A 25,265-nucleotide genomic window follows, 5' to 3' on the forward strand; every position below is an offset into this window, starting at 1 on the left:
TGCTATTTTTTTTCAATCCTTTTGTTTTAAAGGGATGCCATCTCATTTAGTCATGTCACTAAATAGATACACATTTTATCCAAGTTATCGTCGCCTAGCACATGGATACTAATTGCTTGGATTTATGTTCTTTAATTTCATTGTCTGAGGTAAATTATGAAGAATACATTGACTTCGATGCTGAGCCTTTGCACGTGCATACATATTTAGTATTAAAAGAAAATGAGAAGAATCTTGTAGCCGACTATCCGACTTTGTGCCGGTCGGCGGTAAGACCCGAAGTGTTTCCTAACAATATTTTTTTCATATTCGAAGTTCGAACCCGAGATCTTTAGTTAAGAGTGGAGAAATCTTATCCATCTCATCCCAACTCATGTTAGTCAAATACTCCACTTCCAATATTCACCAAGTGCATGTTGAGACTTGAGTAACATCAAGTGACACCATTCAATTCAATAATTTAGATATTACAACATCCTTTTGCTGAAGTGGTTTACTTTGTTAAATTTGGCAGTGTTGAGCAACTTTTTTCCTAACTTTTATAAACTAAATTAAAGATTAAACGTTATCTACATTTTTCTCCACTTTTTAATCTTTATGAAAAACATTATTTTAAGTTTTGGCAACGTCAATCACATTCAACATAGATTTCCTTGCCCCCATGATCTCATAAACAATTCTGAGTGAGCTGTCAATTTTAACATTTATAGACATAGTATATAACTATATACTATCAATTATTAATTTTTAGGATTAATACACAAATGTAAGGCCCTCAATTTTTAAGTTGTCCAATTAAACATTTTTTATTTGACCGGACACATAAATATACAAATAAATATATAAATTTAAATCATTAAAAGTTATGTTAAAATAGTAAATATGTTTTATTCTTAATCACATATTTCACGTTGGAATCTTAGTAATGAAGTCGAGGATATTATCCTAAAATAAATTTTTTTAATGCGAATTTAAATTATTCGAACCTCAAAATAAATAGTACTCTATTAAATAGGACAAAAAGAAAGTCAATTTATTCAATTGGTGCACCTTTATGCAAAGCTTTTTCTTTTATCCTTATCCTTTCCTTTTTAGCCCCTTTCGGTGGCCTTAGCTACAGAAAATGGACATCCTCAGCTGCTGATTTTAATTTTTAAAAAACACCCATTTTACATATGCATTGCACGTTTTTTTATGTAGGTCTGGGTCAAGCAAAGAATCTTAATTTTTCTTGCAAGATCAGCTACAACAACTCTTAATTTGTATATAAATTTTTTATATTTTTATTTCTCTGAAGAACTTTCTTTCTACGCATTTGGAGATCACCCTTTTCAAATAGAGAACAAATGGATAGATCAAACCCTAAATTCCACCCCCTTCAGCTCTAAAGATCGAGTCTTTACTGAAAAGGATCCAAGATTGTCTGCTTATTGAATCTCTGAGGTTAAATCTGAGTTTCCCAAATTACTATTTTTGTGTACTTTATATTATACATGTTTTAATTTGCTACAATTTTTGAAATGTTTGATTTTCTTTTATATGTTTACTTTCATATGGGTATGATTAAAGATCATATTTTTATGTAGTTACTTCACATAGGTTTCTGTTTGATTCTTTTTACTCAGCATCTTTTTGCCCTTTTGTTCTGTGATTCAGTTTTTCAGCTAGGGTTCTTCTTTTTTAGGTATAGAAGTATGGTTGAACTTGAATTCTTTTGTTTAATTGTAGAAAATTGAAATTCCCCAATTAGAGGAAAAAAAGATTCGTTGTCAAGATGATGTCCAGATCATATACCAATCTTTTGGATTTGGCATCTGGGAATTTTCCTGTAATGGGAAGAGAGAGGGAGCGGCCGCGGATGATGCCACGTGTAATGACAGTGCCTGGGAGTATATGTGAGCTGGATGATGACCTGGCTCATAGTGTTTCTTCTGATAACTTATCTTCACTTGCTGGTGATCGGATGATTATTGTGGCGAATCTGTTGCCACTGAAAGCAAAAAGGAGACCGGATAATAAAGGCTGGAGCTTTAGTTGGAATGAGGACTCATTGCTTTTGAGACTTAAGGATGGTTTACCTGAAGATATGGAAGTCTTATTTGTTGGGTCTTTATCCATTGATGTTGATCCAATTGAACAGGATGACATTTCTAGCTATCTTTTAGATAAATTTAGATGCGTGCCAACATTTCTTCCCCCTAATATTTTGGAGAAATATTATGAGGGTTTCTGCAAGAGGCATTTGTGGCCGCTTTTTCACTACATGTTGCCATTTTCACCTGATCACGGAGGTCGCTTTGATCGGTCTATGTGGGAGGCTTATGTTTCTGCCAACAAGATGTTTTCGCAGAAAGTAGTTGAGGTTCTTAATCCCGAGGATGATTTTGTTTGGGTTCACGATTATCATTTGATGGTATTGCCCACTTTCTTGAGGAGGCGGTTCAATCGATTGAGAATTGGGTTTTTCCTTCACAGTCCATTTCCTTCATCTGAGATTTACAGGACGCTTCCTGTTAGAGAGGAAATACTTAAAGCTCTGCTATGTTCTGACCTTGTTGGATTCCATACTTTTGACTACGCTCGACATTTCCTTTCTTGTTGCAGTCGAATGTTAGGTTTAGAGTATCAATCTAAGAGAGGTTATATAGGCTTAGAATACTTTGGAAGGACAGTAGGTATCAAGATTATGCCCGTAGGGATACATATGGGTCATATTGAGTCTATGAAGAAAATTGCATATAAAGAGGTAAAGTTTAAGGAGCTAAAACAGCAATTTGAAGGAAAAACTGTTCTGCTTGGAGTTGATGACTTGGACATCTTCAAAGGTATCAACTTAAAGCTTCTAGCTATGGAGCATATGCTCAAACAGCATCCCAAGTGGCAAGGGCAGGCTGTACTCGTCCAGATTGCCAATCCTATGCGGGGTAAAGGAATAGATTTAGAGGAAATACAGGCTGAGATACAGGAAAGCTGCAATAGAATTAATAAACAATTTGGCAAGTCTGGGTATGAACCTATAGTTTATATTGATAAGCCTGTGTCAAGTAGCGAACGAATGGCTTATTATAGTCTTGCTGAATGTGTTGTTGTCACAGCTGTTAGGGATGGGATGAACCTGACTCCATATGAATACATCGTCTGTCGACACGGTGTATCTGGTTCAGAAACAGATTCAGGTGTAGGTGGACCCGACAAGAGCATGCTAGTTGTGTCAGAATTTATTGGGTGTTCACCTTCCTTAAGTGGGGCAATCCGCATTAATCCATGGAATGTTGAAGCAACTGCCGAGGCAATGAATGAGGCTGTATCAATGGCTGAACAAGAGAAACAGCTACGGCATGAGAAGCATTACCGTTTTGTCAGCACTCACGATGTTGCTTATTGGTCGAGAAGTTTCTTGCAAGATATGGAGAGAACTTGTGCTGATCACTTTAGGAAAAGATGCTATGGTATTGGTTTGGGCTTTGGGTTTAGAGTTGTTGCCCTAGATCCCAACTTCAGGAAGCTGTCAATTGATGATATTGTGAATGCTTATATTAAGTCTAAGAGCAGGGCCATATTCCTGGACTATGATGGAACTGTGATGCCTCAGAATTCTATCATCAAGTCTCCAAGTTCTGAAGTTATCTCCATCCTAAATAGAATTTGTGGTGATCAAAACAATACAGTCTTCATTGTTAGTGGAAGAGGGAGGGAAAGCCTAAGCAAGTGGTTTTCTCCTTGTAGGAAACTGGGACTTGCAGCAGAACATGGCTACTTTTTGAGGTCTGTTTCTTCTCTTTCCCTGTACAATATCAACTGATATCAATGTTACTTGCATTTTGGTACCTTAATTACTAGTGTTTCTTTTGGTTACGTTATTCACAATGTCAATCATTCTAGTTGCTGTGGGCTTGATATGGACTATCCCTGTTTCCTATATCTACTTTTTGTATGGTGTCTAAACAAATAGTATAGTGTGCTGTTAAAAGGTGTAATTCAGAATGAGCATTCTTGCAAATGAAGAAAAAGTGATATAGGTCATTTTTTATCTCGTGTGATACAGTTTCCATTTTAGGATGTCCCTAACATTTGATATAGTTGTTAGAATGATGATATAGTATTTTATGCAGCTTTACATCTTTCAGTAATTCAAATTCATTTACTAATCCAATCATCGCAGTACCTTCTCAAATCTCTATTGTACTACCTGATCTAAACAATTTAGTCTTATTTTTCTATCGTGGTTAATATAGTTTTGTAGTCAACAGTGGCGACACCAAAAAATTCAATAAGGGTGTTCAATGTTTAAACACCTTTCGCCAATGAGCTATGCAAGGGTGTTCAGATTCAATTTTTTTTATCTATAATAAGTAATATTTTACCCTATACACAGGAGTATAATTTTTCGGTGAAGGGTGTTCAATTGACCACCCTTGACCACAGATAGCTTCGCCCCTGGTAGTCAACTTAATTCATTGAACTTCATGCCCTGACAATCTGTGCCTTAGTGATTGTTGAGATTCCTGTGCTAATGGTTTCTGGCAATCTTCGCTGCCATCAGGATATGGTCTGACTCAGCCAAGATTATCTGCATGAATCAGGGAATGCTGTTTTCCAGGTCAATCTTTTGCTCTTCTAGGTTTGCTAACTTTTAGTTTTCTGACAATGCAGATGGGCTGAAGATAAGGATTGGGAAGTATGCAGTCAGAGCTCTGATTTTGGTTGGATGCATCTTGCTGAACCCGTGATGCAATCCTACACAGACTCTACAGATGGTTCTTGCATAGAAAGAAAGGAAAGTGCTATAGTGTGGCAGTATCGTGATGCGGATTCTGGATTTGGGTTTTCTCAGGCAAAGGAGATGCTTGATCATCTAGAGAGTGTTTTAGCAAATGAACCGGTTGCTGTGAAAAGTGGTCAGTTCATTGTGGAAGTGAAGCCCCAGGCACGTATTACTTGTCCCAATTTCCATATGTTTTCGTTCTTATTTGTTTCTTATATTCCAAGATTTACATTTACCAAATGGTACTTAGCTTCCTCAGTAAATGACCCCTTTCCATGTTGATGACAGTCTCAGTACACTTTTGGTTTCCTATAAATGATCTCTGGATGAAACTTTTTATTAGCAATCGGGCATCTTGATGCGAAATATGAATATGGTGTTGACCATATAACTTATACATCTTATTTTCCTGTATACAATAATTGTACTGATCTCAACATTAAGTGTGGCATTTGCTTTCTGAGTTGCCAATTTTGTTATATTGCTTATGAGGATGGTGTACATTCTTCCTATTTGTAAGTGTGAATGGTGTGCATTCAAGCTGGTATACATCGACCTTCATTAACAATTCCTATCTTGTAAGTGAGTATCATCATTCTCCACATTAAGTGCAAAGCATTATCCCATTTTAAATCCATGTGTAGCTTATCTACAAATCAAGGTGCCTCAAGTATTTTCTAACATTCATGTAAGTAGGTGACAAGCAAGTAGCTGGCATACATGTCCTGTCTAGAAAGATTAATGTTAAGTAATGATTTTAACAACAGTGATAGTGTTTTCTCTTCCACTATTCTGATTGCTGTTGTCAAATTCTTGAGTATCCAGAGTATATATCCTTATTTTAATGATTTTTGACTTGTATTCTAAGCAGTTCTCTAATGTGTCAATCCTAGCTTGTGTTTTTAATAACCTTAATTTTGTCTTGTCATTCTAGGGTGTTACCAAAGGTTTAGTTGCAGAAAAAATCTTTACATCTTTAGCAGAGAAAGGAAAACAGGCGGATTTTGTGCTTTGCATTGGTGATGATAGATCTGATGAAGATATGTTTGAAATCATCGGCGATGCTTTGTCCAGAAATATTATTTCATATGATACCAAGGTATTTGCTTGCACAGTTGGACAAAAACCTAGCAAAGCTAAGTATTACTTGGATGACACATCAGAGGTGGTGCTAATGCTCGACTCCCTTGCTGAAGCCACTGATACTCCAGTGACTTCCGATGAAGAACCTGAGAGCTCCGCGTGAATGTAGCTACGCAGTTGCTTGGTTACCTTCTCTGCTGAATGTATATTCCAGGTCTGGAGATCAGTTTGTCCATTTGATAGTTTAGGTTTTGAGGTTTAAGAAAAATGGAATCTCAAATTCTGCTCAATCATTCTTTCCTTTCTGTTTTTTTCTATTCTTTTATCACAATCCTGGATGTAATATATTTTATGAGAAGGGGAGAAATACAGAAGATGAATGCAGATTCTTAAGGGAAAGAAATTGTGCAGTGCTGGAGGGCATTGAGCATTTATGCAGAATCGGAGAATCATAAGAAGAGAGGGGCTGAGCCAAAAATGTCAGACATGGTTTCTGTAAGATCGACAAGGGCAGAGAATTTATTAGGATAGACAAAAGTTTGTGTCATTCTTGAAATATGCTGAAACTAAATGAAGTTCTTGCAGTTCGGGCTGCTTACGCTAATTGTGGTGGCAAAGCTTTAACCGAAGACTGCTTCTGGCTGCTTGACAGTTGAATTGGTTAGTATATGAGGTTTTCTTCTTTCTTATAAGTTGGTCGTATGTTGGACCTAGTTTAGATTATAGCATTGTGTCTGTGGACATGGAATCTGTAGCTGGGTAATAAGCATCAAGAATGTGATTTGAGGCAATGGTTTCAGCAGTTTTATAATTGTACAGTCTAAGAATAGGATGTGAATTGGGAGAAATTCTCTTCTTTTTTTCTTTTTATATTTGGTCCTATCAAAAGCATTGTGGATATAAGTTAATGCAAGAGCATTTTGTTTTAACGATTAGAGTTTTCTAATCATAAAGCTCTCTACCACCTATCTATTTGACTATCTTGATGGTGCATTCTGTTTGTTTTTAATTTACTAATCCATATTGTTATTTGCCTTTGCAACATTTCTGTACTCTTTATGTTGGGAGAATATATGGGGTGGTTTGATGAATTCTTGTGATGCTCTCTTTTAAGAAGGTTTTTTTTTTTTTTTTTGGTTATACTCTTTGAAGTTGGTAGTTTAGAACTACTAATTTATCATTTTCTTGTTAAGAAAAAGATTGTAACATGGACAGTAAGGGGATGGAAGAGATACACTTTTGGGACAACAAGGGAAATTTGTATTGGGTATATGTTAGAGATTTTTACACAATAAATCACTTATTTAAAATTATACCTTATGTATACATGGTATATGTTTGAATTGGAATAAATATATATAGATCCAAATCGCATGCTATATAAATCTAAAATACCGAATCCTGCAACGTAAAAATACACTATATGTATCTCGGGTACAATCACTTTATAACCCGTATAAAACATGTATAAATTTAAAGAACTTACACCAATAACACCTTCCATTTCTGAAAAATACACACAAATATTTCAATAATATATTGTGAATCTAACATGTATGGTAAAATAAGTCACACCAAATGGTATAGAAACATAGAAATATCAGTACCAATAATACATTGTATATATAACATGTATGGTATAATTCATAATTTATACAAGTGCCTTCTTTTCTTTGCGAGAAAGCTTCTGATGTTTCTCACTTATAATTTAATTTTTGTAATGATTTTAGTGAACCTAACTACTGTCATGGAAAAAGGATGGTGGTGTCTAGAAGGAGTAGGGGGAGACATGGGGAAACTTTGATAGATATTGAAAGCAAGAGATGTGGATGAATATAAAGAGAAAAACGGAAGTTGTTAGGGGTGATGAGAGAGAGAGTATAAATTGATCCCTCAATTTGTAAATGACTGATTGTTAAATTTGTTAGTCATTTAATGTCTGAACCTCTAACGTGCTAGACTTGTAAATGAATTTGCTACTTTTATAATAATCAAAAGTGATGTTATTTAAACAAATAATTTTAAATAAGTGACTTATTGTGTAAAAATCTCAAATAAAATGGAGTCGAAGAACATATATGTAAATACATTTGGACACATGGTATTCTCAGAAATACTGTATTCACTTTTCAATATGAATGAAAATAAATAAAAGATTTAATTTTTGTGAATCTCTTTCAAGGTTTGAATATTGTTACATCTAACAGAGGAAACAATGGTTCATAAATAGTCTCGATATGAGAAAAGGGGGAACGACCATTACCTACAGTCAAATTGTCACCAATAATCTCCACAAGAACAACAGCAATCTTTGAAGTGATGAAACCTACTGGCATCGCGTACAATAATTTCTCGCTTTTTGATCTTGGATATGTACTTAATAGCCACATGGCAATCGCCACAAATTCGTAAATTCTTCATTATCCTAATTGGAAAACCCTCAGGGGTGTTCATTAGCGCAAAAGCAATTGCTAATTTTTCACTGTGATGGACCAAGTTGTGCTCTTTTTCCTCTAAGTCCATATCATGCAAAACGGACCCCGTATCAGGAACATAGCCCTCTAACTTCAGTTCTGCAATCAATTCCTTTAAGTATGCATCAACCTCTTCAAACTGTGGATGAGATTTATCACCCATAATAAAGTGGTGAACATGGTTCTTCAACTCCAGCCAGCTTATTCCTGGTTCTTTCTTTACTCCTCTATCCCTCATTGATTTCCTCACTTCAGAAACATACTTCCACCTTTTGGCAGATGCATGAACATTAGCAACGAGCACATATGAAGCTGAATCCTGAGGATCAATCCTCAAAATTTCTTCAGCTATACTTCTAGCCATATCGGCATTTTTATGAATTTTACAGGCCGATAGCAACGTCTTCCATATGATAGCATCAGGCTTCACAGGCACAGATCTAATAAGAGCTTCGGCCTCCTGCAAACGGCCTGCTCTTCCTAAGAGATCAACCACACATGTATAGTGCACCAGTTGAGGTTCCACATTGTACTTTTCCACCATACAGTTGAAAAATTCAAGCCCTTCGTCCTTCATCCCACTATGACTACAGGCATAGAGCAAACTCAAGAAAGTCACGTCATTAGGTACCAGTCCTTCCTGCTCCATGCGATGAAACAACCCAACCGCGTTCTTTCCTCTCCCATGAAACCCATAAGCAGAAATCATAGCACTCCATAAAACAATATCAGCTTCCTCCCTTTCCTCAAAAATCTTCTCAGCTTCATCTAAACACCCACATTTTGAATACATGCTAATCAAGGAACTAACAACTGCAACCACAGAAACTGCTCCAGTTTTTATAACCTCAGAATGAATTTGCTGCCCCTGTCCTATTGTAGCCAGCTCCGAACACGAGCTGATCACGCTAACAAATGTTATCTTATCTGGTCTAAACCCAGCGATTTTCATTAAATTATACAGCTCGAATGTACCCTCAAAACATCCATTCTGAGCCTTACCAGTAATAAGGGTATTCCAAGCCGCTACAGTTGGAGCTGGCATTGACTTGATCACTATCTCCCCTTCTCTTAAGCTACCAGACTTCATATACATATGCGCCAATGAACTTGCAACAACCAGATGGTCCTCTAAGCCCAATTTCAATACACAACCATGAACCTGCCTGCCCTTATTCACATCCTTCAAGCCAGCACAACCTCTTAAAACACTTGCAAGAGTAAATGCATCAGGCAAGTAACCCAATCCATGCATTTGTGAAAACAAACTCAATGCCTTGTCATTGAACTCAAACTGAGTCAACCCAGTGATCATTGCATTCCAAGAAGCCAAATTTCTCTCACCCATTTCATCAAACAGCTTAGAGGCATTATCCAAATCGCCAACTTGTACATACCCACCAATCAAAATGTTAAAAGACATGACATTTCTTTTAGGCAATTTTTCAAACAGTGAAACCGCAGTATCTAGCTGACCCAACTTAGTGTAAGCATTAAGGAGGTGGTTGGCAACAAATTTGTCTTTGAAACAGCCAGAGGTTAGTATGAGAGAATGCAGCTGTTTGGTGAGGGAAAAAGATTTTTTTTCGATGCATGATTGTAGAAGGTACGAGAAATGAGATGGGCTGTCCCATATTAGGAAAGAGAACTTATTGAACGCTTCTTTTAGGTAACCTTGAGAACATAGGATTGAAAACTCAGTGGAGGCTGTCGAGAACGGCCGAGAGTTTGATGAACGGAGGGGAAGGAAACTCAGAGGTCTCACACAAGACTGTCCCATTCGTTTAAAAGTTCAAGTTGGTCGTTGCCTTTTATTCTCATTTTATGTGTCTTCGTTTGGAATCCTCTAGTTTTATTAAAAATGCTTTTACATTCTTGTGATCTTATGTTGTTACCCATTGTATCGTATTGTTATGTTAGATATAATATTTATTTGATTGTTAATTAAATTTTATTGTATTGTGTCATTATATTCATTGTTACATAATGATGAAAAACCCCATTTTATATAATGACTGATTTAGTGAGATTAGGTCCAAAGGCGGAGCCATGATTTCAAGCTTATGAGTTCGGATTCTACTCGTTTCAAGTTATTGGGTTCTAAATTAATAAATTTATACATATTCAATAGATTTTTTAAGATAAATACAGAGTTCGAACTAAAGCTACCGGATTCGACCGAACCAGCTCTCTAGCTCCGCTCCTGGTTACGTCACCTTATTTCTTTTTCCCAGCAGTCCCCACTGTATTGGTCAAAATTTGCCGACTCACTAATTGCAGATAAGTCGTGTTAAGGACGGGGTCGACCACGACATTATGGCGAAAGGGCCGTCCTCATAGGAATCACTGGCGAGGACGAACAACCAAAGTTGTAATTGCAACGGTAGGATAGACTTAGGAAAGGACATCAGGAATATTCCCTTGGATATTCCTTATGTTGTACTTTTTAGGATTTTCTTGGGAATTTCCCTTATAAATAGTAAGGAATAGGGAACAATGAGGGGGATCTTCATTTTCTGAGAAAAAGACATTGTAAAAAGTTGACTCAAGAGAATATACGAAAAGTTGTCTTGTTCATTGATTATATTATTCAGGTGCATACTACTCAACCTGGACTCACAAGATTCAAAGATTCCATAACCATCTTTATTTCTCTCATTCCCACGTTGTTGTCAAGGGAAGGAACCATCCAAATCATACAATAATTGGGTAGTAGATTCCCTCTTATTACATTTATTGCAATCTTCTACATTTATTACAAATTTATGGTATCACATTATTAGCATTCATCGAATATAAACGTGCTCTTTAACACTGCCAAACATCGTTCACTCCGTCGATTCCTCGACATATTTGATCTAGAATTTATTATCTTCAACTAAGAGTCATCCTATATCTCATCATTAATTAGTTTAACTAAAAGGTTCAACACCTTTTTGGTCAAACAATTTGGCGCCGTTTGTGGGGAGTTTTTAGTTGAAATTTTAGTTCCTTCTAGAGCAAAAAAAAAAAAAAACAGCCATCTCTTCTTCGTTTGTACAAACTAACGATAGCAGGAAAAGGAGATGCAAGACAGAAAGCAATAGCAGGCGTCACTACCAACATTTTGAACACCATAAACGAAGATGACAGGGAAAATAACGAGAATGTGACGCCAAGCGCTACACCCAGGCGGAGTGATTCACCTCCCCCTCATGAAAGTGTAACCGCTTCACACGAGAGGGGAGCCTCCACGTCTACAGTTGAGGAAGCACCACCAGTAGTGAAAAAATTACTGGAAGAGTGGCTGGCAAACACTCTAAACAACATACTCGACGAACCCGTTCAAAGGGAGAATAGAAACACCACACAAGCAAATACCACAACAACCACCGGCGAACAACCTGCCCCCCAAACAGGTAATGCTTACACTATTGTTGATGCAGGTAATGACGCACTTCCAATCATTCCAAAGAAAATGGAAGAAATGGAAAATGAGAATAGGGCACTCCGCGACCAGATGTGGGAACATCAAGAAAGGGTCGATAAGATATCGGGCGCCCAAAAGATGCGACCAAAACGAGATGTTGGCCGGTTCGTCGAACAACTGTACAGCAAGGAGGCGACTCCATATGCCATACCCAAATCCTTTAAATGCCACCGTACTTGAAGATATACGATGATACTACAAATCCCGAAGATCTCATCATTCATTACGTCACAGCGGTGAAGGGAAATAACCTTTCGAAGGAGCAAGTACCATCAGTGTTGCTGAAAAAGTTCGGTGAAACCCTAATAGGGGGAGCCTTAACCTGGTATTCACAATTACCAGCATGGTCAATAACAACGTTCGAAGAAATGACAGACAAGTTCGTCACCGCCTATGCCGGAGCTAAAAAGGCGGAAGCCAGGGTAAAAAATATATTCGCCGTTAGGCAATCGCCTGGCGAGGGAGTCAAGGACTTCCTCACCCGGTTTAACAGAGTAAGAATGAGCCTACCAAATGTATTAGAAGGGATGGCAGTAGCAGCTTTCCAAAATGGGTTGAACAGGAACGAGTCGAGAGCAACCAGAAAGCTATTAAGTATGCTCATGAAATACCCTTCCACCACTTGGGAAGAAATCCACAACGCCTACTGCGCCGAGGTAAGAGCAGACGAGGATGACCTTAACGGTCCGACCCAACGGTTAACATCACTCCAAACGGAGTCGAGAAAAGATCGTTGTAACGACGGTCGAAGATACCAGTCAGGTCCACGCCTCAACCAAGAAAGGTATCAACCCTACGTCAGAACAACCATCCCACCGCCTCCTTGACATGCGGAAGGGCCGTCCAGGCCACATATAGGGACTCATCGAAACGAAAGAGGTATGCCTCCACTCTTATCCACTCACAATTTTTGTGTTTCCCCTTCAGAAATAGTGTACTCACTAGAGAAGCTTGGCACAAAGGTGAAGTGTCCACAGAAAATGAAGTCCGACCCAAATACCCGAAAGTCGAACGTCCTTTGTGAATTTCACTAGGAGCAGGGTCACAAAACCGAAGACTGCATAGCCCTACGGCAAGAGGTAGTAAACATGCTGAACCAAGGGCACCTGAGAGAGCTGATGAGCGACCGTGGACGAGCCAACTTCAGCCGTGGACGTGAACAACACCAGGGGCCTCCAAAGCTACCCTCCCCTGCCCGCACCATCCAAATGATCATCAGCGGAGGCGATGAAGCCTCGATCAACTGCGTGAAGTTCACCACCACACACAAACTTAAGCGGTCGATCACCCATGAACGGTATGACGACTTTGGAGACAGTATCACCTTCGATAAGTCAGATACCGACGGTTTGAGTTTCCCTCATTTCAATGCAATTGTTATTACTGTACGTATTTCTGATACTGATGTGAAAAGAATAATGGTAGAAGACGGAAGCGGCGCGTGTATTATCCACCCTCGAGTTCTCACACAAATGAGTCTCGAAGACAAGATAGTACCACATTGCATAACACCAACAGGTTTTAACAATGCATTTGAGCGAACCTCAGGGGAGATAATGCTACCCGTTCTGGCCGGGGGCGTCACCCTAGAAACAACGTTCCATGTCATGAACCAGGACACAACTTATAACGCCATCATAGGACGACCATGGATACACGCCATGAGGGCCATCCCGTCAAGCCTGTATCAAGTGATCAAGTTCCCTACTCCATGGGGGATATTCAGCATCCTAGGCGAACAACGCACTGCCCAAGAATGCTATCGTATCGGTTAGGATTGCACATACACTCAACAGCTAAAGGGAACAGACTCAGAAGCATAGCAATTACCAAAGTCGGAGACAAGACTCGACACACAAACAGAAGTTATCAGGGACCCCGACATCGTGGAAGCCACAGGATCAATGGTAGAAGACCTCGATCCCGTCCAACTGGACAACAGTGACAATAGCAAAAAGGCTTACATTGGACATAAACTCTCAAAACTATGTAAATTTCATAAATTTTTAATTGACAATGCCGATTTGTTCGCCTTATCCCATGCAGATATGTTAGGTGTCCCGAAAGACGTTGCCACACACAAGTTGCATGTCGACCCACTCTACCCCTAGTGCGACAAGTAATGAGAAAATTCAACGCCGCAATCAACGAGGCCGTCAGTGATGAAGTGGACAAGCTACTCGCCAACGGTTCCATCCGGGAATCAAAATACCCCCAATGGGTCGCCAATGTGGTCATGGTAAAAAAGAAAACGGGAAGTGGCAGATGTGTGTGGATTTCACAGACCTAAACAAGGCTTGCCCGAAAGACTCCTTTCCATTGCCTCATATCGACCAGCTCATCGACGCAACATCGGGGCATGAATTGTTAAGTTTCATGGACGCCTACTCAGGTTACAACCAAATCCTCATGGAGGAGGAGGACCAGGAAAAGACTACTTTCATCACCCATCACGGAACGCACTGTTACAGAGTCATGCCATTCAGGTTGAAAAACTCAGGAGCAACGTATCAAAGGTTGGTCACCAAGATGTTCAAGGATCAACTCGACAAAACAATAGAAGTTTACATCGACGATATGTTAGTCAAACCAAAAAGGAAAGAAGACCACATCGACCACTTTCAGTATATTAAGGCAGTACGACATGAAATTGAACCCCGAAAAATGTGCCTTCGGCGTAACCTCGGGCAAATTCCTCGGCTTCCTGGTATCATAAAGAGGCATCAAAGTCAACCCCGATCAAATCAAAGCCATTGAAGGGATACCCGAAGTATTAACCAGCAAGAAACAATGCAAAAACTAACTGGTCGCATAGCCTCCCTATCGAGGTTCATCTCACGGTCATCCGATAGGTGCCACAAATTTTTCAACGTGCTGAAAAAAGACAACGGACTCCAGTGGAATTCAGAATGCATCGATGCCTTAAGATAACTAAAGGCATACTTGTCTTCGTCCCCACTACTCGCCAAAACAGAACCTAGCGAATGCCTCCTAATATACTTGGCCGTTTCAGAAGTCGCGGTAAGCGCAGTGTTGGTCCGCGTAAACAAAGGTACGCAATCTCCAATTTATTACATTAGTAAAATACTGGTCGACGCCGAAACGAGGTACCCCCACCTCGAATAATTGGCCTTGGCATTGGTTATAGCTTCACGAAAACTTAGACCCTATTTTCAATGCCATCCCATATCGGTAGTAACGACCTTCCCCCTGTGGAGCATCCTACATAAACCTGAATTGTCGGGAAGATTGGCCAAGTAGGCCATAGAATTGATCGAGCACGATATAACATATCATCCGCGAACAACGATAAAATCGTAGGTACTCACCGATTTCGTTGCCGATTTCAGTGCCAAAAATGTGCCCAAGGTCGAGCAGGAAGGTTCTCGTACCCCTCTCGGTATACCTGACTTATGAGTCCTATACACCAATAGTGCATCCAATGCATCAGGATCTGGACTGGGACTCGTACTCGAGGTCCCAACAGGCGAAGTTATCCGTCAATCCATACGGTGCCCCGATATGCCTAACAATGAGGCCGAGTATGAGGACGTAATTGTAGGACTAAAGCTAGTTCTCAAATACGGAGCACGACGAGTCGTCCTCAGATGCGACTCACAACTCGTTGTCAACCAAGTCACTGGGACTTTCCAAATCAAAGAGCAGAGGCTACAAAAGTACCAGGCAAAAATTCATAAACTGCTGCCAGAATTCGACGAATGTCGACTCGACCAGATACCTTAAGCACAAACATCGAGGCAAATGGCTTAGGCATATTAGCAGCGGCCACCAAAAACATTACAAAAGAGAACGTGGTCACCCTTCTCCACTCGTCAATAGACCAACTTGAGGTACACTCTGTAAATTTGACTTGGGACTAGCGCAACCGCATTATAACATACTTGCAGGAGAGAGTACTCCCATCGGATAAAAAGGAAGCCAAAAACTTTCGAATGTAGACGGCCAGGTACGACATCATCAACCACGACCTGTCCAAAAGAACATTTGGGGCCCCTTGGCAAAATGTCTAGGGCTGAACCAAATGAGGCGTGTCCTCAAGGAAGTACACGAGGGCTACTGAGGTGCCCATACAGGCAACCGAGCCCTCGTCAGATGCCTCATTAGAGCAGGTTACTATTGGCCCATAATGAAGAAAGAAGTCGCCGACTACGACAAGAGGTGCGAGCTATGTCAGAAATACGCCCCTGTGATACACCAAGCAGGTGAGCTCCTCCACTTGGTTACATCGCTATGGCCATTCATCAAATGGGGAATGGATATTATCGGACCCCTCCCAGTAGGGCGAGGTAACATATGATTCCTTTTAGTTTTAATTAACTATTTTACCAAGTGGGTGGAAGCAGGTGCATTCACCCAAATACGCGAGTAGGAAGTTATCACATTCATATGGAGAAACATCATATGCCGCTTCGGCATCCCCAAAGAAATCAGCTGCGACAATGGACCACAATTCACCGAAAAAAGACTACTGAATTCTTCGAAAAATGGCATATCAAGCGAATACTCTCCACGCCATATCACCCTACTGGAAACAGCCAAGTCGAATCCTCCAACAAAACGATACTGAATATCTTGAAGAAAAAGCTTGAGGACGCCAAAAGATTATGGCCGGAGTTACTACCAGAAGTACTGTGGGCCTACCGCACCATGCCAAAAACAAGCACCAGAGAAATGCCATATTCATTAGTCTACGGGACTGACGCATGATACCGGTCGAGGTCGGAGAGCCTAGTTTGAGATACTCTAACAAAAGCAGACCAATCAATGACGAGAACAGGAAAACCTTGATAAAGCCGAGGAGAAAAGAGACATGGCTTACATAAGAATGGTAGCCCAAAAACAACAAGTAGAACAGTACTACAATAAAAAAGCCAAAATACGACCACTCAAAGTCGGCGACTATGTACTCAAGGCCAAAACACAGGCATGCAAAGATTCAAGAGAAGGCGAACTAGGAACCAATTAGGACTGGCCATACAAAATCACGACAGTAGCCAACAAAATATCATTCCAACTAGAAACAATGGAGGGAAAATTACTACAAAACAATTGGAATGTCGCCCGTCTCAAATATTTCAACTTCTGAAAACAGACACCCCTTAAGTCGTACTCTTTTTCCCTCACCCGGGTTTTGTCCCAATTGGGTTTTCTTGGGGAGGTTTTTAATGAGGCGACGAAGGGGACGTCTCGAAGTTCAAGTTTAATTCATCGCCCAGCCTGCCAACTACTTCTCCAGGCTGAACGATGAAGGGACTGGATACATGGAAACTCCAATTTATGTATGAAACAAACGTACACATGTAAATATTCTTCAATGAATAAAGCAACATTTTTTATTCTCTACCGTCTTTCACACTTTACATTCGACCTCGCTCGAATTACTTTACATTCGACCTCGCTCGAATTACTTTACATTCGACCTCGTCAAATTATTTCACATTCGACCTCGCTCGGAGTATATCATATTTGACCTCGCTCGAATTACTTTACATTCAACCTCGCTCAAATTATTTCACATTCGACCTCGCTCGAAGTATATTATATTCGACCTCGCTCGAACTACTTAATATTCGACCTACATTTTTTACTCTCTACCGTCTTTCACACTTTACATTCGATCTCGCTCGAATTACTTTACATTCGACCTCGCTCGAATTACTTTACATTCGACCTCGCTCGAATTACTTTACATTCGACCTCGCTCGAAGTATATCACATTCGACCTCGCTCGAAGTACTTTACATTTGACCTCACTCGAATTATTTCACATTCGACCTCGCTCGAAGTATATTATATTCGACCTCGCTCGAACTACTTAATATTCGACCTTGCTCGAAATCTCCAATGTTCGACCGCATCGAACATTGATATCATCAAAAACCAGGGGCCTCCCCACATAGCAAAAAAAAAAGAACATAAATCAAGAGATACATAGCAAAAAGGGGGATGTTCCATTACAACTGTCATATTACAGTATTTTTTTACAAAGGGCCCAAACACGCCCTCACAAAAATAGTAGGACAAAACAAAAATAAGTACAACGACTTTACGTTGTGTCACCCTTCGTAGGCGAGCCTATCCGCATCATCATCAACATCATCCCCGCCAGGCGTACCAAGGGCATAACCACAAGCTTCACGGGCCGCACGTTCTTTAACACGGACACCCTCGAGTTTTGCTTCGGAAACTTTCCCGTCGGCCTTCAAGAACTTATACACATCAAGCTAAGCCTCGGCGTGAACCCACATCTCATACAACTCCTGCGGCATAACGGGGTCGGCATGAGTACGAGACATAGATGGCTGCGATTGCCGTCGCACTTCCTCAGCCTTCAAAGCAACAACCTGCTTGTTCAATCCGGACAACTCTGCCTCTAGATCCTGGATCCGCTTTTCTAACCTTGCCACCTTGAGGGCTAATGTCTTCACCTCATTATCCCGCTCAGACCTACAAACACGGAGGCCATAATCTAAGACCGATGCTTTAGACATGGCGACCATTCTGCCTTTCTCGACATGAGTCAATTCCTTAACCTTGATGCTCAACTCGCCCTTTAGATCGACAGCCTCTGCTTCCCTCCGCCCAAGCTCAGCAATTAAGGAGGCCACCCGCGCTTGAAGGTCGGCATTCTCAGCCATCACCCCCTTGCTTACCTCGAGCTCATCCTCCTTGGCCTTAAGAGCCGCCTCAAGCTCGCTGCACCAACCGATGGCTTTCATTAGCTCATCCTCCTCCTCCTTTAACTCCTCAACTTTCCTCAACAACTCCTCCTCCTTCTATTTAAGCCCGTCACGAAACAGCTGAAACTCTCTATCTTGGTTAAAGACGTCGGCCAGTTTTTGGTGCTTGATATGGTACTCTCTGTACTTAGAGGTCACCTTCTTAAAAATAGCCGTCCTCCGCTCCTCCCGCCGGTCATGCTCGATCCCCATGATGAGAGTCTGACATGCAAAAGAAAGAAGTCAATATGAGCAAATTACATATGCGAAACAAATCCTAACATTAAAAATCACTTACTCGTAAAGCCATGCCAGAAATACTCAGCGATAACTCCGCATCGCTCATCGCCTGTAGCACCGTGTTCTCAGAGGCTGTGCACAAGGGAGAAAAAGATGGCACAGCCCGTTCAGAGTTGGCCAAAAGTTCATAATCCACAAAAATGATTACGTGCCGGTTAGGACCCTCCGTCCTTACCTCCACGTGAGTATTCCTCTTCAAGAAGGCTCGTACCTCTTCAAGGTCGATGTCCGAGATAGAGCCATCGTCCCTCGCAGGTACCGCTTTATCCCTCTTCGCCGCCAATGACGCGCCACCTTCTGTGGTCCTGACAAGCGCCTCATCATCATACACCCCCTCGGCCCCAGATGACGACCTTACTAAGCTCCATCCTTTGCCTTTTTCTTGAAGGCGACTCCTCTCTATCAGACGACTCGTCTACAAGATGATAGGTAGGCCAGGAAAAGATCTCATCCCGTATAACAGTCTGAGGCGCAGAATCCCTCATCGATGGAGTTTGAGTACGACCCCCACGAACGGATTCGGCTAAAGCAAACTGCATCCCAGCCGATATACTAGCTTGGCAAAACGCCGGCACTGGAGCCTTCTACTTAGAAGTTCATTGACTTAGCACCAAAAGGAGGTCACATCAACAAGCAATGGTAAACAGCAAAAAACTGAAGCAAAAATAACACTTACCAGACGGAACCTTAGGTCCAAAATGCTTGTGGAAAGCCACCCAATATTCAATGTCGAAGACAGGAGCAAGTGCATTGATCAGGTCCAACCCTACACCACTATAGAGTGGCAAGAGCGGTCAATGCAGCTTTTACCCGAGAAAGGTCGGGATCAAATCCACAGGGAGCTAGATATATTTGGATTTGGATTCCTATCTAATCTAGCAATGTGTAGTGCTTTTAATTTCACTTCCAATCATTCTTGTTTGTTTGTTACTTCTAATTTTATACTAATGGTGCACAAGATTTAACCTAAGAAGATGTTTTTATAGGGTTTTCTAAATGGGTAAAGAGACACTAGGGAAGTGACTTTCTCCTAGGTGAGTATCTAACGAGATCTCAAACTTAGGGAAACAATGTTATAGCTAGGATCGTGATATAGCCAATGTACGAAGCTACTCACTCTACACCTCTCGGTAGTAAGAGTGACTTTGCCCTAATTGACTTTCTCAAGCCCAATTGGGTGTTTAATTTGAGCAAGCAATGTTGGCTCAAGTCGGGTATTACTATATCTAGGTTTAACCCTTTAATTGGGGCTATCAATCTCTTGAATCCTTGTTGGCCTGAAATTCCTAGACTTAGTCTCTCTTTCTCAAGAAGAGCCTAAGTCAAAAAGGCACAAATTAGTGTTTGCAACCACTAATTCAACATAGAAAGCATAATCAGACCAAATATCCATCACCCATAAACATCCAAACCCTAAAACAAGAGACCCATTAAATACCCACACTAGGGTTAAGCCACAACCCTAACTATTGGGTTTAGCTACTCATAATTGAAGAAGAAATCATAGGTTGAGATGAAGAATAATCCATAAATTGTAATTACAAGATAAGAGACTAAGATCAATTGCTAAGTAAGCTACAAAATTACTCAAAATAGTCTAAAGTCGCCGTTCACATGCTCAGCTAAGCTAAGATGACCTAAAAATCTGAAAAGAGTATTTATACACAGCTAAATTTTCTGGACAAAAATGCCCCTAACGGAGGTACTGCTGACAGCGGAAAATGGACCGCTGCAGTGGTGAGGCTACCGCGATTGCGGTAAATCAACCACGGACCGCGGTCTTCAGCTTTTGCTCAAACTCAAGGCTCTCTGAATCTCTCCTCCGCGGATCATAGTAAAAGGACCGCTGTCGCGGTAGCGGTACCACAATCGCATAAAATCATCGCGGACCGCGGTAAATTGAAATGCCTCAACTGGTATCTCTCTGAACCTTGCCACCGCGGACCGCAATAAAAGGATCGCGGTCGCGGTGAGTCTTCTGTGGCCGCGGTGGATTTCTGCTGTAGCACTGCTTTGACTTGGTTTTGAATTTGTGCAGGTTTCACTCCTTTTTGAGCTGGTTATGACATCCTTGTCTCCTTTTGACCAAACACTGCAAACAAGCATAATAAGTTAGCTTTTGGGGAATACTTGTACATATTTTAGTCCAAAACTCAAGCAAAAAGGAGCATAAACTAGACTAGAATTGCTAGTTATCAACTCCCCCAAACTTAAACTTTTGCTTGTCCTTAAGCAAACAAAGTAATTCCCACCTCCTCAAGATAATAGAAAGGAAAATTTAGCTGTTCTAAAGTAACCTCATCAAGAATCAATTGGGACTAACAATTACCCTCAACTCAAATGCATTATCAACAATACATAACCTTTTAGCACCATGGCTATAGTGCGACACAAAAACATCAAGAGTTGACTCAACTCATCAAGGAAACACTTTCTGTTACATTGGTCGCTGTGGAACCCAAACTCATACTCCTCAACTCTCCATAAGCAAACCTCACTTTTAGATTGTAGCACTCAGAACGAGGATTGTAGAAAACACACTCATCTCTCTCAAAGGAAGGTCACAAGTCCGGCTCTAAGTACCATAAGCTTGCCCCTTATGTTAGTCACCACTAATGTAAGCTCACCCAACTCAAGATCATATAGGGCTTTTGTGGGAATGTAATGAAGGCTTTTGGTTCAGGGTAGGATATATTGGTCTCAGAAGGTTTCATCTTCCCTTAAGCACTTCATTTTGGCACACATTTTCTCGACTCTTTGAGTCATTTACTTCTTCTTTAGGGGCTAGAGAGATACACTGTCACTCTTTCTTGTTCATTTCAATTCTTTTTCTCCGTTCTAATCTTTCCATGCCTTTCATCTTTTGCTTTTGTTGAATCCCTTCATTTCTTCTGCATTGTTCATTTTCTTTTTGAATCTTTGGCTTTTCTTTCTTTTTCTTTTTTTTTGCCTTTCCTTTTCTTCATTTTGTACCTTTTATCACTTTTGCATTCCTCGCCTCTCCCACCAAACTTATGCTTTTGCCTTGTGCTAAAGAAAGATAGGGTGCCAAGAGAGGATCATTTTAGAACCGATAAAGGTTTGTATCATGGTTATCGAAAGAATAAGGGCTAAGGCTCAATGGGGTTGACTAGGGATAACATCATTGGTAGGATATGGATGTTTTCTAGTTTCAATTTGGGATCAAGGAGAGCCTATAATCACTTCTCAAGTCGAGATACACTTAGGATTTCGCCTAGACAAACATTCAGGGCAAGTTCTAGACTCATTGGCATGAGACTTGGACTTGCAAATCAATACCTCACCACACAAGCTATAGGATTGCTAAAGAAATAGAGTTGGGGGCCCACAACAACCTTTGTTAAGATTTGAGCAAACAAATGATTCTAAGAAACCACTCGATGATTGTTTAGCCAACACAAGAGTCTCAAGGTCACAACTATCACCATCCTATACACAACAATTTATTTTTAACCATAAGGTCAAAGGTAAATGTATTAGGCCCAAGTGAATCTTTTGCTGAGGCACCATTGCTTACTAACTACTATTTACACAAAAACAAAAACAAAAACAGACTCAAACCCTTAAGAAGGTTGTCATGCCATCCATCATCGGGAAGAGCCACCCGGTTTACACAAACTCCACCTTTGGAAAGAACCATGACATTAAGAAAACCAAAGGCTTATTGATCATTGAAACTTGAAAAATAAGAAGCTACGAATCGAAAAGAAGCTATTGAATGAAATAAGAAGCTATACTATTAAGGAAATTGCAAAAGAAGCTATGAAGTAAAATACGGAAAGTAAACTGAATATGTACAAAAAGGGGGGTTTAGATGAATATACATAAGAAGGGATGAATATATACATGAGAGTAACTTTATATACAGACCAAACTAGAACAATAACGGAAAGTAAAATAAAAGGTAAAGTTATATACATACCAAAAGTGAAAAATAAGCATAAAGAAAGAAAATATTGTCATAATTACAGTCCAACTATCAAATCAAACTACCAAATCATAAATCAAAGTAGGGCCACCCCCTCAAATGAAAGCTAGCATTGTCCTCAATGCTAACTAACCAAAAATACGCTCAAAAAGAAAGATAGAGAGTGAAGAAAACTCCCTATGGATCCTCCATCTGCATTGGGTCCTGTGGTAGCATGGGATTCTGTGACTGAGCAGGGTCCTATAGTAGTATGGGCTCCTGTGACTGAGTGGGGTCCTGTGGTAGCACAAGATCATATGGCTGTGCACCTGAATCATCTGTCCTGGGGGCCTATGGCTGGCCAGAAGCATCACCCTCCATCTCCTCCAACTCAATCTCAACATCATCCACTTGGGGGATCATTCTCCTCCTCTTCGGAGCTCTCTCAATCTCCTGCTCCAGAACCTGCTCTGTCTGAGCTGCTGGAGGCTGATCATGCAATAGTAGCTCCAAAGGCAAATGATCAGCTACCTTCATCTTCTCCACTTCTCCGCTCAATTCCTTGACCAACTCCTTTGATGCCCGTGTATGCTTCAGCTTCTTTGTGTATTTGCTCAGTTCCTTAAGCGTTTTCCCTTGATCAACAAGAGCATCCATTATCAGCTTTTGGTTATCAAGGTGCTTCTTCTAGTTGTCCAAAATCTCCCTGAGAGTTTCCTCTACCGAAGCTGGCACCTGTGGCTGTGAGGGTACTGACTGAGCTGCTACTAAACTGGAGAGTACAGATAGCTTAGAAGTTGCTGCATGCATCTAGTTGTTGATTCTGGAGAGTGTTTGGCTCGATCTGTGGGCAGTCAATGGGTATGCTGAGGAGGATTGAATATCTGGAGGAGTAGAAGTAGACGGTCCGTGGGTAGGCTCTGGTATGGAAGTGGGAGGCAGAGAAGAAGTGACTACTACTACTAGCTCTTCAGATTGGCCAATAGAAGTAGTGGCTTTGCCTTTAGGATCTTTGCCTTTGGGGTTGTCATCAGCCTTGAGGTTGTACCATGAAAAGGGCATCTTGGGTTTTACCTTCACGTCAAAGTTTCTTTTCTCCACCTCCAGGTCTTCCAAATACATTGTTAGGAAGTGCGGAAAGGGGTATGATCTGTCACCCTCATTGACCACCCTAGTGATCACCCTAGACATGACATTCCCGATATTGATTGGGAACTCCACCATAATAGCTGCCACTAGTATTGCCCTGGAGCGGTGTTTTCATGGGTAGTAGGGTCCAGCCTGCTGCATACGAAAGTCTCCCACCCCTTTGCCTCAAAGTTTAGGGTTTTCCTCAAGATAGGAACCCCTGCTGTCAACCATGCTGGGGTGGTGCTTGGGAGAGCCAGATATGGTACTAACCATGGACGGGCTTCCTCATTGAGTGCCAACTTCTCCAAGTATAATGTTTCATCTTCCTTATTAAAGCCCAAGTATTCATTTATTGTCTTCCCATCAAACTTCACTTTCAAGTTTTGCACTTTATTCACTTTGGTATCCTTCTTGATGTGGGAAGCATTGGCGTAAAACTCTTTGACAAAGTGCTCGTTTGCCTCTAACACCCTGCTGGTGAAGTAATCCCACCCCACACGTTCATTGAATTGCTATTTCACGCTGGGGTTGTGCGGCAGGAGATCCCTCTCTATGAACTGGCGCTCAAGAATAAGCGAGCTTAGAGGCCACCACTCCCGGAACTTGTGATAAGCCAGCTCACTGACGAACCGCTTTTTCCACACCTCGAGGTTTCTAGTTCTCTCTACACCCCCAGTTAGAGGTACATCCCCTCCCTTTTCATTCGGTACCCCAACATCTACATCTTGTCCAGGTGACAAAGATGCAGGTAAGGATGAAGCTGCACTATCACTGCTCTCAGCTGAGCCCGCAGATGACTCAGAAGAAATCTGAACTGAAGCATGAGAAGTAGGAGAGGCCGGAGGTGTAGGTAAATCTCTCAAACGATGTCTCTCCGGGAAGTTAGGTACATACTCCGGCACTGAATCAGACTTAGATGCCTCCCGGGAGGGCAAATACTCGCTTCCCTTAGAATGGGAAGCAACTCTATCTGCAGGTTTGATGAGTTTTCTGGTTTCCCTAATTGCTTTCCGAACCGTTGGGGTCAATTTAATTATGCCTCGTCCCCTACCCCGGGAGGACTCTGCTATACCTTTTTGTTTATCACTAGCTCCTCTAGATTTAACTATTGTTTGCAAGTACAATCAGTAGAAACTTGTTAATGCAAATACTAGAAAAAGTAGTACAGAAAAAATAGTTGACAGTGCAAGACAAAACAGCAGACCGCAGACCATGAAAAATGCACTGCGGCCGCAAAGGCTGCACCGCGGACCGCGGAGAGGTGGGACTCAAACCACCCACTCTATGATTAAATGGCACCGCGGACCCCGAAAAATAGAGCGCGACTGCGGTAAGTGCACTGCGGACCGCGAAAAATTCCACCGCGGACCGCGGC

The 25,265-nt window shown here is 41.0% G+C and overlaps 2 protein-coding genes across 2 annotated transcripts; one reads left to right on the forward strand and one right to left on the reverse strand.

Moving 5' to 3' along the window:
* The first annotated feature begins 1,073 nt into the window (after nt 1–1,073).
* LOC107762801 (putative alpha,alpha-trehalose-phosphate synthase [UDP-forming] 7) lies at nt 1,074–6,801 on the forward strand. Its single transcript, XM_016581194.2, has 4 exons — nt 1,074–1,443; nt 1,729–3,765; nt 4,654–4,927; nt 5,700–6,801. The coding sequence occupies exons 2-4, from the start codon at nt 1,775–1,777 to the stop codon at nt 6,009–6,011; spliced, it is 2,577 nt and encodes an 858-aa protein (XP_016436680.1). The 5' UTR covers nt 1,074–1,443; nt 1,729–1,774; the 3' UTR covers nt 6,012–6,801.
* A 1,182-nt stretch (nt 6,802–7,983) lies between these two features.
* Nucleotides 7,984–10,187, reverse strand: LOC107762802 (pentatricopeptide repeat-containing protein At2g41080-like). The gene has a single exon (XM_016581195.2). The coding sequence runs from the start codon at nt 10,100–10,102 to the stop codon at nt 8,126–8,128; it is 1,977 nt and encodes a 658-aa protein (XP_016436681.1). The 5' UTR covers nt 10,103–10,187; the 3' UTR covers nt 7,984–8,125.
* Nucleotides 10,188–25,265: the final 15,078 nt, after the last annotated feature.

The sequence above is a fragment of the Nicotiana tabacum genome, chromosome 10, assembly GCF_000715075.1.
Source record: "Nicotiana tabacum cultivar K326 chromosome 10, ASM71507v2, whole genome shotgun sequence".
NCBI lineage: Eukaryota > Viridiplantae > Streptophyta > Magnoliopsida > Solanales > Solanaceae > Nicotiana > Nicotiana tabacum.

Bases quoted from the DNA above. Each gene is read 5' to 3' on its own strand.
- LOC107762801 (XM_016581194.2), top strand. From the start codon at position 1,775: ATGATGTCCAGATCATATACCAATCTTTTGGATTTGGCATCTGGGAAT. The intron at 3,766-4,653 runs GTCTGTTTCTTC...CTGACAATGCAG, and splicing joins GAACATGGCTACTTTTTGAG to ATGGGCTGAAGATAAGGATT. The intron at 4,928-5,699 runs GCACGTATTACT...TTGTCATTCTAG, and splicing joins TTGTGGAAGTGAAGCCCCAG to GGTGTTACCAAAGGTTTAGT.
- LOC107762802 (XM_016581195.2), bottom strand. From the start codon at position 10,102: ATGGGACAGTCTTGTGTGAGACCTCTGAGTTTCCTTCCCCTCCGTTCA.